Here is an 18,550-nt window from a genome sequence, read left to right on the forward strand (position 1 = left end):
ATATGCATGGGATAGATTTAGATACCAAGGAAGAAGTGCATGCCAATCTATCTCATGCATATTCACTGCGTATATGTGGAAAACCCAATGGGACTTAGTGTGCCCCGAGGATCGAGTTGAGAAGCCCTGCCATAATAGAATACTAGTGCAAACCTGAACTTATGTACCAAAATTTAGGTGCAACCATTTACTCCAGGCAAATGGCAGGCATAAGTTCTCGTAGAACTTTTCTTGGTGAAAATAAAAGAAACAACTTAGAGGAGCAGCTGCGAGGGTCAAAAATTTACATCAGGTGTGAATGATATTCAAAAATACCATCCTAGAAGCCCAGACCAAATATATTCCGTGTATTAAAAAAGGAGGGAGGAAGACCAAACAACAGCCAGCATGGTTAAAAAGTGAGGTGAAGGAAGCTATTAGAGCTAAAATAAAATCCTTCAGAAAACTGAAGAAGGAACCGACTGAAAATGATAAGAAACAGCATGTCAAGTCAAATGCAAAGCACTGATAAGGAAGGCAAAGAGGGACTTTGAAAAAAAGATTGCATTGGAGGCGAAAACACATAGCAAATTTTTTTTTAGGTATATTAAAAACAAAAAGCCGGCAAAAGAATTGATTGGATCACTAGATGACCAAGGGGTAAAAGGTGCAATAAGGGAAGACAAAGCCATAGCGGAGAAGTTAAATGAATTCCTTGCTTCGGTCTTCTCCAAGGAAGATTTGGGAGAGATATCGGTGCCAGAAATGGTATTCAAAGCTGACGAGTCAGAGAAACTGAATGAAATCTCTATAAACCTGGAGGATGTAATGGGGCAATTTGACAAACTGAAGAGTAGCAAATCTCCTGGACCAGATGGTATTCATCCCAGAGTATTGATAGAATTGAAAAATGAACTTGCAGAACTATTGTTAGTAATATGTAATTTATCTTTAAAATCAAGTGTGGTACTGGAAGCTTGGAGGGTGGCCAATGTAACGCCGATTTTTAAGAAAGGTTCCAGAGGAGATCCGGGAAATTATAGACCGGTAAGCTTGACGTCACTGCCAGACAAAACGGTGGAGACTATTATAAAGAACAAAAGTACAGAACATTTTCAAAAGCATGGATTAATGAGACAAAGCCAACATGGATTTAGTGAAGGGAAATCTTGCCTCACCAAACTATTATATTTCTTTGAAGGGGTGAACAAACATGTGGATAAAGATGAGCCAGTTGATATTGTGTATCTGGATTTTCAAAAGGCGTTTGACAAAGCACCTCATGAAAGACTTCACAGGAAACTGGAGAGTCATGGGATAGGAGGTAGTGTCCTCTTATGGATTAAAAAATGGTTAAAAGGTAGAAAACAGAGAGTAGGGTTAAATGGTCAGTATTCTCAATGGGGGTTTACCAATAGGGAAAAAAGAATGAAAAGAACACCAAGGTATGCATCACAGCCAAAATGTATATAATAAGAATAATAAGGGACCTACAAGAGCATATAAAAGGTCCCAAACAGACAATTATTCAACAAAGGAACTCACAACAAATATTGACATCATTCTACATTAACATGTTAATACAATTTATTCACATTAGTGTAAGACGTGTGTTAAATAATGTCTATGAAATTGTAGTAAGATATGGTAACATGTTATAATGGAAGATCAGATATCCCTGCAGCATGGATGAACTCCAGAGGAGTATAACCTATACCAGTCATCTACTGTAGAATACCAGTATAAGACGAAACCTTCATCAATCACAGCATTCAGAGTGAGCCCTTACCATGTTATAATGATAACTTGTTATGATTCTTAAGAATTTTCGGGGCTCATTTTCAAAGCATTTAGACTTACAAAGTTTCATGGGGTACTATATCATTTTGTAAGTCTAAGTGTTTTGAAAATATGCCTTTTTAAAGTTTGCCAGACAACAGTAAAGACAAGGGGAGAACAGAGAGGAGAAAGGAAGCAAAAAGAGAAGGACTACATGGATGTTACCTAGAAAATACCAGGTGAGGGACCCAGCTCCAGCCGTCAGTACAACTATCCAGATTGGAGCAAAGCGTAGTAAATCTCTGGATTTCCTTGGTGTCTTGTAGAGGGATGGATTCTTCAGATCACCTCTCTGAAAGTGTTCTTCTTTTACAGATATCTAATCAAAGTCATATGCACAGTTGAGTTTGTCTCATCATTTACCTCTTTTATCCAGCCACATTAACCAAGTAAAATGTTTACGTTTATGTATTACTTCCTATACTACCCTTAAACACAAATATGAAAGTAGTGAACATCAGGATTATAGCAAACAAAATGAAACAAGCTTAAAAAAAGGGGAAAAGGAAATATCATTAGGCAGACAGGTACCACTAGGCTAGCCGGCTAAACTCAAAGCAAAGGTAAAGAAATGTCTTAAGAAAGACCCAATTTAAACTTAGAATACACACTCTCCAGCTGTATGTTTTTGATTGCTATCACTAGCAGGAAGGAATATGTGCAGACACAAAAGTATTTTAGGACGTTGTGCAAATCACAGTGGATGGTATAATGTTAAATGAAATCTCAAAAATTCAAAAAATACTGCACAGAGTAATTAAATTAGAAACTATTAAATTACCAAATACCCTGAACATAGATTGCTATTTTGGCACTTACATCCACTGTCACTTTATTTGTTCTTAAATTAATGTAGCCTCATGAGCCCAGGGTACCATCTATTTAGGACACCAACTGTAGTGGTTAACATCATTGGCTCCTCCACCTTCCGAAAACACCTGCAGAGTAAAAACTCCCCAAAACTTTTTAACATTGGGAGAAAAAGTCTGCAGTAAAAAATGTAGGGGGAGGTTTTAAATGTGACCAAATTTTGATTTAAGTGCTCAAACACCAACCATGATTTATCATTTAAACTTTAAATTGAAATTGAAAAACTGATATAAAAAATAAAGTGTCATGAAAATCTCAGAACGGGAATAAACACTTCTTTTACTTAGCTTTTCAGTGGAAGTGCAAACAGCACATATTACACTGTTGTTCTTGATTATGTTGAACCCGAACGCGTTATAGTCTTCAGTCCACTCCAAATATCAACCGGATATATACATCTTCTGTTATATCATTCTCAGTCCAGCATACGTATTTTTGATTTCTCAATTTCTCAACAGTTATAGGAGCCCATCTGTTTCGCTACTTCATCAGGAGAAAGTCAAAATAACAAATATCTGTTTTTCATTTCAATCAACACGAACATTTAAAGTTTAAATGATAAATCATGGTTGGTGTTTGAGCACTTAAATCAAAATTTGGTCACATTTAAAACCTCCTACAGTTGGTGTCCTAAATAGATGGTACCCTGGGCTCATGAGGCTACATTAATTAGTATACTAATACATTGTTATGAATGTGTAAAATTTGGTTTTATTTATTTTTTCAAATATCAGTGTTTTTAATATTTATTCTTATAATATGCTTTTTTATATATTAATGTATAGATAAGAGTTTTTTTATATATTAATAAATTGATCAGAGTGTTTTTAATGGTTTTTAAAAATACATGGGTTTCTAATTTGATTTTATTATTATTGTTACCACAGAGCCCCTGACGCAGCCCTAGTGGGCGAAACACAGTCTGTGTCGGGCAATAACTCTAGAATAAAGTTTTGAACCATATCATTGACTGATCTGCTGTCTTTGTTTCCACATTGGATTTTGCGGATCGTTTGCCTATCTGTTTTTTGGCACAACCCGCCCATTCCATGCCCATGGCTACATCCTTTTTTCAACTGCGCATTAAAATTTACACGCATCACATTATATAATACACATAGAAAGTTGTGTGCATAAATTCTAATTAAAGTCAATTAGTGCTGCTAATTGTTTGTTAAGTACCAATTATTGCTGTTGACTGGCTTGTTAATCAATTAAGTTGTGCGTATAATTTGACCATGTGGCGAAATTAGTGGGCATAACTTAAGGCATCATATATAGAATTTGGGGGATAGTGTGCACTCTTATCAGTGAATGACATTTATTGGAAATGACTGCTCATCCCTATTTATTACCCGCTGTCAATGAAAAAGGAGGATCATAACCTTTTTCACAGTACCTGATCATCAGCTCTGTTTATCTACCTGTCACAGTTGATGCTGGAGTAAATTAAAAAAAAAAAAAACCTTTACCTACATATAACCAAAATTTGACATTTGATGCATATAATTTCCTGCAAAATTACATGTTTCACTCTATGAAGGACAGCAGAAGAGGAGCAGACCATATGAAAAAGCAAACTTAATTCACCGCTTTTGGCTCACAGGTTTAAACAGATGCGCCCAACTTGGCCATGTTTCACCAGTACAGCTGCCTCGGAGGCAGATGAATAGCAGCTGGTGTAAAAGTTCAAGCTTCACCAGACTGGTAAAAACTGTGCCTCTAACCTGGGTTAACATGTAATGAATAAATGAAAGGTTCTCAGTGCTCATAGTAAACTAGTAAAAAAGGCCCGTTTCTGACACAAATGAAACGGACGCTAGCAAGGTTTGCCTCGGAGTGTGTATGTTTGAGAGAGTGTATGTGAGAGTGACTGTGTGTGAGTGTGTGAAAGACAGTGTGTGAGAGTGAGAGAGAGAAAGACATTGACTGTGTGAGAGAGAGAGAGAGTGTGTGACAGAGTGTGTGTGTGACAGAGATACCTCCCCCCCTCTCTGGTGTCAGGCCCCCCTCCCTCCCTCTCTCTGGTGTCTGGACATTACTGTGCAGGACGCTGAGCTCTGGCTGTGCTTCAAGGAACTGACCAATCCTATTTAATAGAATGCACCTCCAACATTCTGAAGCCGAGAAACCTCATGTGGTTGGTCACTTCTGCTTGTGACGAACCCGGAAGTATGTGATGTCAATTCAGGAGATGGATACAGAGAGCAGGAGTGTCTCAGCCATGCAGTCAGCTTCAGAATGTTGGAGGTGCGTTTTATTATATAGGATACTCTTAGGAGTCCTCGGAGGAAAAGGCCTCGAGAAACCCCTTGACTTATAAAAAGGTCTATAGGGGGTTGGACTTCCTCATCATCGGCCAGAAAAACCTCCGTATGAAATGCTAATTTATTATAGTTTCAATTCAAACTTTTAAACTTAACAAGCCAAAGATTTAATGAACTTAGCTCGAATAGTCAATCTCTGTAATCTCTTGTTGACTTTGACCGTGATCAATGGCGGCCAGCGTTTTGAATTCGTATGTTCTGCTTCAGGATCACTGGACAAACAATCTGAAAATCAGCATAAGAAAACAACTTGTAGTAAGGCTTGTTCATGTTGTTCAAAATTATCTTAACAGCGTACTTACTGCCGCTCAGTATTGCCGGCGGACGCAACAGAGACAGCCCCTGGAAAAATGGTGTGGCTTTTAAAAGCCCAGCTGACGTCAGATGCCAAAAAAACAGTTAATTAATAAAACAATAGTAATCATTGATCTTATTAGTCTTATAAAAAATGGATCCATTCAATTTTGGAGTTTAGACCTGTTGGAATAAACACTTTCAATTTAAAAACCCATCTTTGTTCATTTTGCAATGTTGTAAGAGCGGCATATAAGAGAGCCAAATTCAACAATAGAGAACTGTTATTACATCCCAATTCTAGAATTAACGAGGATAAGGATTTGCATACTTGTGTGCTAAGATACACACAATACTCAAATAAGATAACACAAATCTTTAAAGAACATTGGCATGTTGTTCAAACTTTACCAGTTTTTGCAGACTCAAGAGTGCGTTTTGCTTTTACTAGAGGAAGGAATTTAAAGGAGTTACTCTGTCCAGCTGAGCTTCCGTCGATTCTGCCCACTATACCAACCTATTTGGGACATAAAAAATGCAATGATTGTTTGATGTGTGACATAATAATCGAGACGACTACCTTCACACATCCCAACACATATGAAGAGTTTGATTTAAAGATTAACACTACCTGTAAATCCAGTTTTGTGATCTACTGCATCATCTGCCCTTGTAAAAAGATTTATATAGGGCAGACCTGTCAAACTCTGTATGTGTGGCTGATAGAGCACAAAAATACAATTAAGACCCAAAAAAGCAAATCACCTTTATCACTCCATTGTAAAGAGTTTAAACGTCAGTTTGATTCCTTAATGTGTCTCGTGTTAAAACAAATTTTGACACAAGGAAATAACAAATATCGTATTTTATTGGAAAATGAACAAAGATGGATTTTTAAATTGAAAGTGTTTATTCCAACAGGTCTAAACTCCAAAATTGAATGGATCCATTTTTTATAAGACTAATAAGATCAATGATTACTATTGTTTTATTAATTAACTGTTTTTCGGCGTCTGACGTCAGCTGGGCTTTTAAAAGCCACGCCATTTTTTCCCAGGGGCTGTCTCTCTTGCGTCTGCCGGCAATACTGAGCGGCAGTAAGTACGCTGTTAAGATAAGTTTGTACAACATGAACCAGCCTTTCTACAAGTTGTTTTCGTATGCTGATTTTCAGATTGTTTATCCAGTGATCCTGAAGCAGAACATGCGAATTCAAAACGCTGGCCGCCGTTGATCACGGTCAAAGTCAACAAGAGATTACAGAGATCAACTATTCGAGCTAAGTTCATTAAATCATTGACTTGCTAAGTTTAAAAGTTTGAATTGAAAGTATAATAAATTAGCATTTCATATGGAGGTTTTTCTGGCCGATGATGAGGAAGTCCAACCCCCTATAGACCTTTTTATAAGTCAAGGGGTTTCTCGAGACCTTTTCCTCCGAGGACTCCTAAGAGTATTTACTATAAGCACTGAGAACCTTTCACTTATTTACATTTACCTGACTGATTTAGGTATCTCATCCCCACTTTTACGGTTAACATGTAGTGAGCCATACAGTCTGCTCCTCTTCTGTTTTCCATATTGGATCTTGTGGATCATTTGCCTTGTTGCTTCCTTCACTCTATGAAGGACAATAAAGGGGCAACTACATTTCTGTGAACAAATTTTACAATTTAAAAGTACTGCACATATTGCAGCAGGACATGCTTTTCCTACCCTAGCTGAGATAATATTTAACCATCTCTCTGACCTCATGTGCACCTGTCTTTAAATTAGTCACCTTAATTTCTAACTCCTCTTACTCTCTTACCTATCTATATGTTACATCTTTGCTTTACCCTTCACTATTGTTAAGGTTGGGGATTAGGACAGCTGTAATTGGAGTGTATTAGCAGGTTATACTATTAGCAGACAGAAGTTTTCTTATTTTTGTATGTTTAAATGTTTTGTTATTGTATTTGATTTTAATACAGATGTGTATGTGATTTGTAAACCATTTAGACAAAGTTTAACCTTCCATATCCTACCCTTCCCTCTATCTATCTATCTATCTATCTATCTATCTATCTATCTATCTATCTATCTATCTATCTATCTATCTATCTATCTATCCCTATCTTGCTTAGTCAAAGTAAATGGGCCGTATCGGCATTACCACACAAACAGCTGCTAGCATGGCTTTGTAAATGGGTGGGTTCGAGGGGGGGGGGGGGGGGGCTAGTTATTTTGGATTTTGAAAACTTGAATTTTTGAAAAGGCTTTCAGCAATATATAAGTTGCAATAAATTGATGACTTGCGTTACCTAAGTTTTAATATTGTATTTTTAAGTTGAGTGTAATGGGTATTTTTTTGTTATCTTTTAAACGCCAATGTATTTTTTAATTATTTGCTCTTTTTCTTGTAAACCATTTTAAAACTTATAGTAAAAAGCAGTATATCAAATCAAATCAAATCAAATCAAGATTAGTGACCTGAAAGGAAGCTTTCTTGCATGTCATTCTCCTCAAGGCTGCTGGTGAGTACTAGTAGGTAAAGAAATGTGGCAGTGGGTTTATATTTAGGTTTATTACTGAATCTGAAATATCACCTTTTATACTAGAAAAGTAGTTCGCAATCAAAATATAAGAAAAAACAAAAACAAAAAAATCCCATAGCACTTACAGGATAGCCTACTAGCATAGAGAAAAGTAATGGGGGAAGAATACACATAACTAGTCCACTCCACTGGAGTCCAACAAGCACCAACCACTCCAGGAGCTTTATTGATGTACCGCCCGACGTGGCCACGTTTCTGCTTATGCCTGCATCAGGGGCATGCTCTCATATCCTAGATGCACACTCATGATAACAGTCCCTACAATATTCGGCTGGTGGCGGGCAATGCTTCCGCTGTCTGCCACCGGCGTTAAACCCAGGTATTCAATGCTGGGCCGTTTTTGGCGACCGGCGTTGACTATCCAATTCCATTTTTTACTGCCAATATTCAACCGTAACTGACCCAAGGTAGTTTTTTAGCTTGTGGGAGAGATCAACTGGCGGTAAACGCTTAGACGCCCATTATATTCCTATAAGCATCTCAGCGTTTACCACCAGCTGATTTCCACTGCGAGCTAAAAATGCTACCGTGGTTTAGTAAAAGACCCTTTAAGTGCTTAGCAGTGAAAAATAGGCCTGCTATTTATGTTACCTATTTTAACATAGCTGGTTTTGGCTGAATATCCATGTCTAACTGGCTTTGTCACATGATATAGCCAGTTAATGGCTAGCTGCTAACCGTGGAAATTCAGCAGGAGATGTTAGGCGCTAAAATGCTATTTAAACCAGCCAGGAGTCATTCCTGGCTGGTTAAATAGTTTTAAATATTGGGCTCAGTGTGCTTAGTGCATGTGGAGTGCCATTTTCAATCTGACGTCTAAGTCTTAGTTTGGACGTTTTGCTCAAAATGTCCAGAATCCAAGTGCCGAATATAGTGATTTTTGAAAAAGCAAAACATCTATCTTTGTTTTTTTTTTAAATGGCCACTTGCTAGATGTTTTTGTGCTCTGTGTGTTTATCTTATAAGAATATTCCCTTCAGCCCTTCTTAGCCCCTCTATTATCCTCCTAGCTCCCTCATAACATTTCTCAGTTCCTTTGATTCTTCTTAGTATCTACCTGTAGCTCCTCCACTTCCCACTGGCAGTAGCAGGCAGGAAGTAGGAGCTGCAGTGCCTTCCTCCCTCAGCGGTAGACTGCAGAGAGAGGCAGGAGCAGTAGCTGGAAGATAAAATCACTTTCTTTCTGCCCTCCACTGAATGCAACATGGACCATTCAACTCACCATGCAGGAATGTACAGAGTATTGAGGGTGCTGAAGCACCCACAGATCTGGTATCTTTGAGTGGATGGACCATACAGGTCTTTATCTGCCATCATCTACTATGTTACTATCCCCCCCGTTACCTAAGCCACGCTTGCGACTGCTACGCGGCAATGCAGACATAGCCCATTCAAGTGAATGGGCTGTGTCGGCATTACCATATGTTTGTTACATATGTTTGTCATATGTTTGTCATCTATTTATTTATTTGGATTTATCTCAGACCTTTTTCAGTAGCAGTCGAAAAGGTGTGAGCGATATTGTTTAAGAAACAGTCAATTTACCTTGGTTGCATTGCAAGAGCAGAAGGATTTGTGGTGCTTTAGTTCTGGAGTTGGTTATCCCTGATATGTAAGAGAGTTATCTATCATAAGGAACATAGTCCCAAGTTTGTCTACCACTGAATGCTTGTTTGGATTTTCCTTAAAAAACCATCTGGACGATATTCAGCAGCAGCAGCAGCAGCAGTCAACTTTATTTCTGTATATTCAATGCTGGATTGTGTCCGGCCACTGGCATTAAATATCAATACGTAGCCAGATAACACTTATGCACTGAAGTGCAATATTCAGCATTTAACCACATAAAAATAGAACAGCTTTTTATGCAGCCTGATTTATGTGGTTACCTTATGCGGTTAAGTGCTAGATATTGGCTCTTAACCACATAAGTGCGGACACCTCCTCAGGACTGCTCACAAATTAGCCAGTTTCAGCTTAGGTGCTAACCACGGATATTCAGCAGCACAGTCCAGTTAAGTGCTGCTGAATATTTGCAGTTAGCTTTGGACAAGCGATTGGACAGCCTGGAGCTGCTCCTGGCCATTTAAATCACCTTGAATATCGGGTGGCATGACTTTAGGACTATACTTACAGCAGGGGGAGGTTTAATTGACAGAAGATTGCAGGAACATGCTTGGCCCATTATCTGGCCTGAAGCCAGTAGGCGGAGCTCGCTGCCATACAAAGTAATGTATTTTGAGTGTATCAACATGGTGGCTGCTGTGTAGGGAAGCATTTAAACCTCCTTGGGTGTAGACAGCTTCAGCCATGTCACGTGATATCATTTCCTGTCAATCAAACCTCCTTGGGTAAAACCAGGCCTGAAACAGAGAAGTTGCCAAATCCATGGTAAAACCATGGAATTGGGCTATTTCTCGCTCCTCCCCATGGGAGTTTGTGAAAGCCCATGAGTTACGACTTTTTGGCCTATTTTTGTTGTGGGTTGGGTGATTTTTTATCACCACGACCGTGGGTTGGCTGCTCCTTAACTGTTCGCCTTCCTAATGGTTCTAATTGGACCAATTGGAGGCAAGATCTGGCCCTCTTTAAAATGCTGCTCGCGTGTGCCTTTTTTTCTCTCTCTCCCTCACCTCAACTCTAAGATAAACTCTCTCTGCGTGGCCTGCCACTCCCCTCAGTGGCTGTGCTTCTCAGCCGGAGGCAACTGCAAGGCCCGAGGTGTTGGCTCTAGTGGTGGGTCCCCTCCTGATCTGATCTCCGAGTCAGAGAGCAGATCGTCAGGAGAGGGGGACCCGAGGCTACCACCAGAAAGGAGGAGGCAGAAGACAGCAGTGAGTGAGTCAGGTCAGGAGGAGGTGGAGGGAGCCAGAACAGAGGGGGAGGGAGCCCGGCTATGAGCTGCTGAATCCACATTGTCGTGCTTTATTGTTGGTAGCATTTTTATTTAATCTCTTTTATATTTTCAAACATGCCAGCTTGTGCAGCATACAGATGTACACAGAGGAAGTATAATAATGGAATAACATTTTATAGGTAGAATAGTAATTTGTTACAAATCGTAATCAGTGTGTCATTTGTTAGGGACACTCTAGCATGCGTTGTATTTGTCAAGAGATTTTTTTCTCCTGGTAAAAGGCCACTAAAACAGACATCATGTTATGAGAATCAGGTGCTCAACATTCAGGGTTTCTATCTATCTATTTACTTATTTATAATGTTTATAACACACATTAAACATGATTTAGGTTGAAACCTGGGAGCATGTACAATCTTTTTTTTTCCTGTGCCAAGATCAAAAGAGAGAGTTGGTTAATGGGAACTTGCTCCTTTTGTTTTGTGAGTGGGTGGGTGGATAGATGGATTATGAATTTGTGCTAATTATGATTATGCTGCTGCCAATGCTTATGCTGATGATGACTATATTTATACCAACCTTATTAATATTTATATATTGGGTTATTTTGGGGCTATTTTGGGTTGGTAAATTTTTCACCATCTGGCAACACTGCAGAGCATGCCTTATAACATAGAGCCATCTGACAACCTGTAGCTTAGCCTCTGCAAATTCAGATTGGGCTGCAGCTGAGTCACTCATTGCTCCTTAAGATATAATTGAGGGTAAACAGATGAGAAGATGCTTAAAAACAGCATGAAGAGAGAGAGAGAGAGAGAGCGAGAGAGAGAGAGAGAGAGAGAGCGCACAATCTTCATGCCACAAGGGAAAGCTCATTTTCCAGTAATTATATTGGATTTTACATCTAACGAGTCACGAATAAGACACTTTAAGCTCAGTAGTTTTATTCCTTTGGGCTTCCAATCAGAACAGCCTCTACTAGGCTACAGTGTCACAAGCCTTCATTTCTTCACTATCCAGGGGGTTTCCCCTATTTTTATATCCCTCTTCCAGTTCAGCACATTGTAGCGACAGTCCTTAGCCAGGGCACACAGATCCAACCGCTTAAAATGCTGTGTATATCCAATAGTGCCACAAAAATGGTAAGTATTATAAACCATGACTCCCTCTGGAATCTGTCTAAGACGGATGACGAGTCTGGCCACTAAATGTCACTACTGAGCAATGGCTGAGCTCTCTCCCCACAAGGGGGCCCTGCAGCATCCTCACCATCCCCACCCCTGGTAAATCCAGGGAACAAAAAAATTTTATTTTTCCAAAAATAGAGAGAGAAAAAACGTATCTATAGCGATAGACCACTGTAAGGGGGCAATTCTATAATTTAGGTACTCCAGTTAGGCACACCGATGCTGTGCGCTGAGAACCAGTTCTATAAAAACATCTATACACCAAGATGCCTTTTATAGAATACCCAAATTGCTGTGCCTAAATTTAGGCATGACCATTTATGCCAGGTCAATGGCAGAAGTAAATGGGTTTGCCTAAGGGTGCCGTGCAAAACATGAACTTAAAGTATTCTATAAGTTGTTTGCATATGTTTGAAACATACCCATGCCACTCCGATGCTCCGCCCGTGTACACCCCCCTGCAGTTACATGCTATCTTACAGAACAGCACGTAGTGCACATATACACTTGACACTTTTCTTTGCACTTATACTCCTGGGGAAATTCTGCACACAAAAAAAAAATCATAATTTAGTGTACCATATTTGAAAATTCTGCAAAATTTTGCACAGTTGATTTGTAATTTTTTTGTACAAATTTCCGCCATTATAAGGGCTGGCATCTCCCCCCAGGCGCACACATCCTCCAACCTCCTTTTCTAGCCCTCCACTCCATGACATACACACAAACACTATCCACATTTCTCCAGCCCCTCCCCCCCCATGGCACACATCACCCCATTCACCTTGCTTCAGCCCTCCTTCCTCCCATCATACACACCACCCCATCAACCTAGCTCCATCCTCCTCATGGCATACACCACCCCATCCACTTAGCTCCAGCCCCCACCCATGGTACACACCACCCCATCCACCTTGTTTCAGCCCCCCATGGCATACACCAGCCCATCCACCTAGCTTCAGGAACCCCCCCCCCCCCCCCCCCTCATGGCATACACAACTCCATGCACTTTCCTAGAGCCCTCCACCTCCTTTTCATGGAGCGTGCACACACAGCTCATCCACTTTTTTTTCCAGCCCCCTCACACTCTATCCACCTTTATTTCAGCCTCCCTCACTCCATCTACTTTTCTGCACTCCCCCCACACACTCCAGTCACCTTTTTTCTAGACACCCCCTCCCTCCCTCCCTCCCTCTCTACCTACCTGCACATGCAGCACTACAGCACGGAAAGTGAACAGAGCAGTACAGCCACACATCGGGCTTTTTCCTCCTCCTCCTCCTCCTCCTCCTCTGCCATCCTGGGCCAAACTGTTCCTTTGAACCACACGGCCCTCCATAGCGCCAGACAGCTTAAAGGAACTACTGGGGACCAAGGTGGCCAATGATAGTGAATCAGTATTCCATCAGAAGAGGAGTGACATGAACTGCCTTTTTTTTTTTGCCCTATTAATTATTTTAACCATTGTATTTTAAATGAGTTGATGGTGCTTCAAATTAATTTGAGTCACTCCTAAAGACAGGGAATTGCAAGAATAAAGCTTATTAGTGATTAAAGCATGCATCAGAGTCTTCAGAACTTTACCCCCGGATTCTATAAAAAAAAAGGGCGTGCAAAATGACGCTTACCACCCACAGTTGTGCATGCTGTTATAGAATAAGGCCAGTTGTGCATGCAATTTAATATAAGAATAGGCTGTTAATTGGACTCAACTGCAAATTATTGGTATAGCTGGAGTTAATTGGCAGCAGTCGCTATTCTATAACCTGGACGTGTAAATGTAAGAATCAACATCTTCAATGGATGTGTTGATGTGGGAGGGGAATGAGCGGGTCATGGATGTTCCTAAAATATGCATACGTATGTTACAGAATACCATTTGCATGTGCATTTGGCATATTTGAGCTGATGCAAGGGGGGAGGGGCCTCCTAAATGGGTGCAATAAATGCAGATTTAGTTGCTATTCTATAATGGAAAGAATGCACATTCTTTCCATTATGGAATAGCTGCTTAGCACACATTTTCCCGGTGCCTAAATGTGGATGGCCTATAGAGAATCTATCCCTTAGTGCAGGGCCAGCTCAAGGGATCGTGGCGCCCTGAGTCAAGTTTTGGTTTAGCGCCTTCCCATTGGTATGCCCCTCCAGGCCATCCTCCCGCCCTCTCCCCTCGGGCTACCTGTAAAGATATTTTTCCCCTCCTGAATACTGACAGCATTTCATCTAATGCTACCCGCAGCAGCCGTTGTGTCTTCCCTCTGCCACACCCCTGTGGAATCAAGAAATTATGTCAAAGGAAGGGCCAGGGTGTGGCAGAGACAGAGGGGCTGATGTGGGTGGCATTAGGTGAAACACTGTCGGTATTCAGGAGGGGGAAAAATGCCTTTAAAGGTAGTCAAGAAAAGGTGGCCTGAGATAGAGAAAGGAAGGGGGTTGCTGGCTCTTTTTTCCCTGTGCATACAATGCCGCCAGGTAAGCTCTGGGCCAGCTAGCTATAGGGCCAGTGAAATCACAGGCTCAGGTGTTTGGCAGCCGTTATCTCCGGTGCCCTGGGTCAGAGCCTCACCTGGTCCATAGGTTAAGCGGGCCCTTCCTTAGTATCTAAGAAAGGTTATAAAGAATGAATGTTTCTGAGGTTAGAAAAGGAAGCTTGTACTATGTGAAAGATATGCTGGCTTTAAGAGAGAGGACAGTAGAACCATACTCTCAGTGAGCTAACGGTATCCTTGACATAGATCCCTTAGCCTGCAGTAGTGAGCTGAGAAAAAGGGAGGTGTTCACTTCTGGGGTAACTAAATGGCTTCAGATTCTGAGGGTTCAGCTTCAGTTTTGATAAACTAAACCATATGTTAGGCCACGGGTCACATATTTCCTGAACAGCTAGGCCCTAGGAATCACTAGTTATTAAAAGTTGAATGTTAACCATAGCTTTTGAGCTTGACTAAATTCACCCACTTAACTTATGCGGGCCTCTGCTGAATATTGCCGGCACCCGCATAAGCCCCAGCTCCTTCCTGGCACCACCCCCTGGCCCGTCTCTGACTGGTCCACTTTTTTGGGGGCTAGTAAGAGGCAATATTCATTGGCGCTTTAGTACTGCTGAATATTGGCAGTTGGGTGGTGACAGGTGATTCGGTGGGCAGGAGAGGCTCCTGCCTGCTTAAATCACATATATAAATAAATGTTCTTAGTATGGAGCAAGTGTTCTAAACCAGCCTAAGTAAGAAAAGAGAAACTGGAGAAGGAACACATGGCCAAGCTATTTCTGATATATATTTCACCTTGACCTTTTTCCCAATTCTTCTCCACTCACATATATAATAGCATATAAAAAACTGTGTCTTGGAGAACTCAATCTTTCTTCTTTATCACCACTGTTACACTGTTCAAGGCAGCAGGTGAGAATAAATGAGGAATTGGGGGCGGGGTGGAGGGGGAAAGAACAGTGTGAAAATGGTAGCATTTTTGGGCTACACATTAAGAAGTCAGCTATCTAAAAAAAAAGAAGGGTTGCCAATTCTGTCACCAGGACACCTCTGAAGGTTCTTATGGGGTGCTGAAAGTCTGTATCCACAAGTGTCAGTGTCAGAATGTTATATGAGGTACATTATGCAGGCAAAATAGAGTATGCCATTACCTGCAAAAGAATCCTCTTTATCCTAGGCCCCACATGGCAGCAAACAGCCTGAGAAAGAGCCAGAAGATATGCACATCTTTTCTATTATCTATGATCCGAAAAGGACAGGATCTGTTTACCATGTCACTTCCCTATTCCTTCCAGAAATAGATATGCAGCGTATCAAGCAAAGGAGCAGGCAGTGCAGAAGGTGTCTTAAAGCAGCTTAAATAAAAGAAAAAGAAGGGGAAATCATCACAAATTAACAGAACAGTTAAAGGGAGAAATAGTGCACCCACCGACTCTCTTCTTTCTAATTCCTCTATATTGCTTCCGCTGTCTTGCTCCTCGGAAAAGGAGGCCGAGGACTCAGAAGCCATACTGCTTGCAGTTGCAAAATAAAATCGAAATTCTCTCTCTCTTTTTTTTTTGTTTTCTCTTAGAAACGCAAATGTTCTCTAATTCCAAAGCTGAAGGCAACCTTTGAAACCTGCCATGCACTTGAATGGTGTATGCACGTATGCAGGCCCATGTTTACTGAACTCCAAGGTCCTCCCGGATCAATAATTTTGTTCTCTTTTGGCTGCTGGATTCCTTCTCCTCTGTTACAGCTGCAGCAGCAGCACTGTCCATGCTTTTTAGGATTTGGCAATCAATTCCTTTGCCTGTTGTGTAAACAGGCTGGTGTGTGGTTGTGGTTGGTTGAGAGAGAGATGGGCGTCCTGAATGTGCTGCACTTGAAGGGCAGGTGCTAACAACCTCACCTGGGATCTCATTAGCCAAACAGGCCCATGCATTTATTACAGTATCTTGGTTACAGGAGTATAACATGCACAGAATAATCTGCTGAACAGAATGCAGAGTGCTGCATGATGGGATTTGTAGTGATGTGTTGTGAGGTAGCAGAGTATCAGGTCATCAAGCAAAAGTCACACAAGTTTACTGGCCGCAAGGTGAACCTGGTGAATTCTGGTAGTTTTGCTTGTTCAAAAATATTACTGAACTGAAAGTAAGTTTGGCTAATAATTTTGCTTCTACATTCTGCCTTCATTTATGTGATTATTAGATTACAGTGGAACTGGCTCGGTGGCTCCGGTAGTGTTCTACAGTGCCATATGGAAGGTCCTTGGTTGAGTTTCTGGACTAGACCTTCTGCTGCACAGATTGACTGAGGATGCTGTGAGACAGTACTGATAACCCTTGAAGGAGGGAGCCGTGGTCATTGCCAGACCTGCAAAGTCTCCCACATTCTGCAGGTCATCTCTCATGTTCTCACTCAGGAAGCTGAGACCCCTGTTCAGGCAGGAGTTTTATAAGATATCAGGCACCCATTGCAACAGTGCAGCCAGCCAGGGCCTGTGGGGTGTGTTGTGCTACTATATCTATGTGTATCCCCTCCAATAGGTGCTAAGCACAGCTGCAGAGCACAAACGTGAGCAATCTCCTCTCATGTCTTTTCCTATCACCTCCATAAGGTGCTGCAGCAGGCAGCCATGCTCATGTAGGCCAGTGGCATAGCTACGTGGGCCTGCCCCCCCCCCCAAGTTTCCTCTGGGCCCCTGGATTTTGCTGGTGGGGGTTCTCAACCCCCGCCAGCTGAAGCCTTCATCCAGCGCCGGGCTCTGGCGCTGCCGCATTGCCTGCCCTGCTCTCTCTTCCCCTCACGTCTGGCAAGCTTCTTTTAGTGAAATTGAGCTCAATTTCACTGAAAGAAGCTTGCCAGACGTGAGGGGAAGAGAGAGCAGGGCAGGCAACATGGTGGCACCTGAGACCATCGCTGGACGAAGACTTCTGCTGGCGGGGGTTGGGGCCTCCCGCCAGCCAAGGTATTTATGGTGGCAGTGGGTGGCAAGGCGAAGGGCGGCAGCGGGTCGGCAGACCAAAATATAACCCCCCCCCCACCTCGGGCTCTGGCCACGCCCTGATGAAGGCAAAGCCAGATCAGGACATAGACAGGCTCCGTGGTCAGGAGAAGAGTGCTGAGCAGGTTAAAAAACAGCAGTGTGCAGTGCACACTACACACCACACCTGATCTGACCTGCCTTGAACAGACTGCAGCCATAAGGTCAGGATTCCTCACAGAAGGACAGCACCAACAGCAGCAGCCCTGCCCCCATTCTAGAGGGCTGCCACAGGCAGGACCAGAGAGACAGTCACAGCAAGCAGGCAGCAGCATTCAACTTGTAGTAGACTTTGACTACCCAGGAGGAATCAGGTAGAAAGAGCCTGGGGCAAGGTCAGAGGCCAGCACTTGAAAGCAGCAGGGTCTAGCCCAGTGTTTCCCAATTTCTTCAAGTCAAGTATCCCCTAAGTCAAACAAATTTCAGCCGAGTACCCCAGAGCTCTGATTAGCTCTAGCAGATGTACAATTCAAAAACCAACATATTCTAATTATGAAATAGAAAATAAAATGACCTTTTCTACCTTTGTTGTCTGGTTATTTTATTTTTCTAATCAAGTTGGCCCCAGTAACTGGTTTGCACTATCCGTGTCTTCAGAGGGTCTCCTGCCCAGACATTTCTCTCTCCATGCCCATCATCTATTTCCATATCTCCATTATGTTCCTATCTTTCCTCATTCCCAATATCTCCCCTCTCTCTGTATATCTCACTCTCTCCACAGCTATACAGCATCTTCTCTCTCTCCATGAGTGTCTCTCTCTCCCCAACCATGCTACAACTCCTCTGTTTGTGTGTGTGTCTCTTTCCCCAGCCATGAAGCATTTCCTCTGTGTATGTCTCTCCCTGCCCTCAATCATACAGCACCTCCTCTGTGTATGTATGTGTGTGTGTCCCCTCCCCCCCAAGCCATATAACATCTTCTCTCTGTATATCTCTCTATTTCTCTGTCCCCCCTCAAGCCAGCCATGATATCCCATCCCTTTTTATGTCTTCCCTCCAGCCATGCATTTCCTTTCTGTCTCCCCCCCCCCCCCCCACCATCCAAAATCAGCCCTCTTTCTCTCTCGCTCTCTCTCTCTCCCC

At 41.9% G+C, this 18,550-nt stretch overlaps 1 protein-coding gene across 1 annotated transcript in view; it reads right to left on the reverse strand.

Moving 5' to 3' along the window:
* Positions 1-16,150, reverse strand: part of TMPRSS6 (transmembrane serine protease 6) — a 115,917-nt gene extending 99,767 nt beyond the window's left edge. Inside the window, 2 exon segments of the mRNA XM_030210217.1 lie at positions 1,984-2,137; positions 15,866-16,150. Of these exon segments, the coding sequence (XP_030066077.1) occupies positions 1,984-2,137; positions 15,866-15,946 (235 nt within the window). The 5' untranslated portion in view covers positions 15,947-16,150.
* Between the last annotated feature and the right edge of the window lie 2,400 nt (positions 16,151-18,550).

Source organism: Microcaecilia unicolor, chromosome 1 (assembly GCF_901765095.1).
Source record: "Microcaecilia unicolor chromosome 1, aMicUni1.1, whole genome shotgun sequence".
NCBI classification, from domain to species: Eukaryota; Metazoa; Chordata; class Amphibia; order Gymnophiona; family Siphonopidae; genus Microcaecilia; species Microcaecilia unicolor.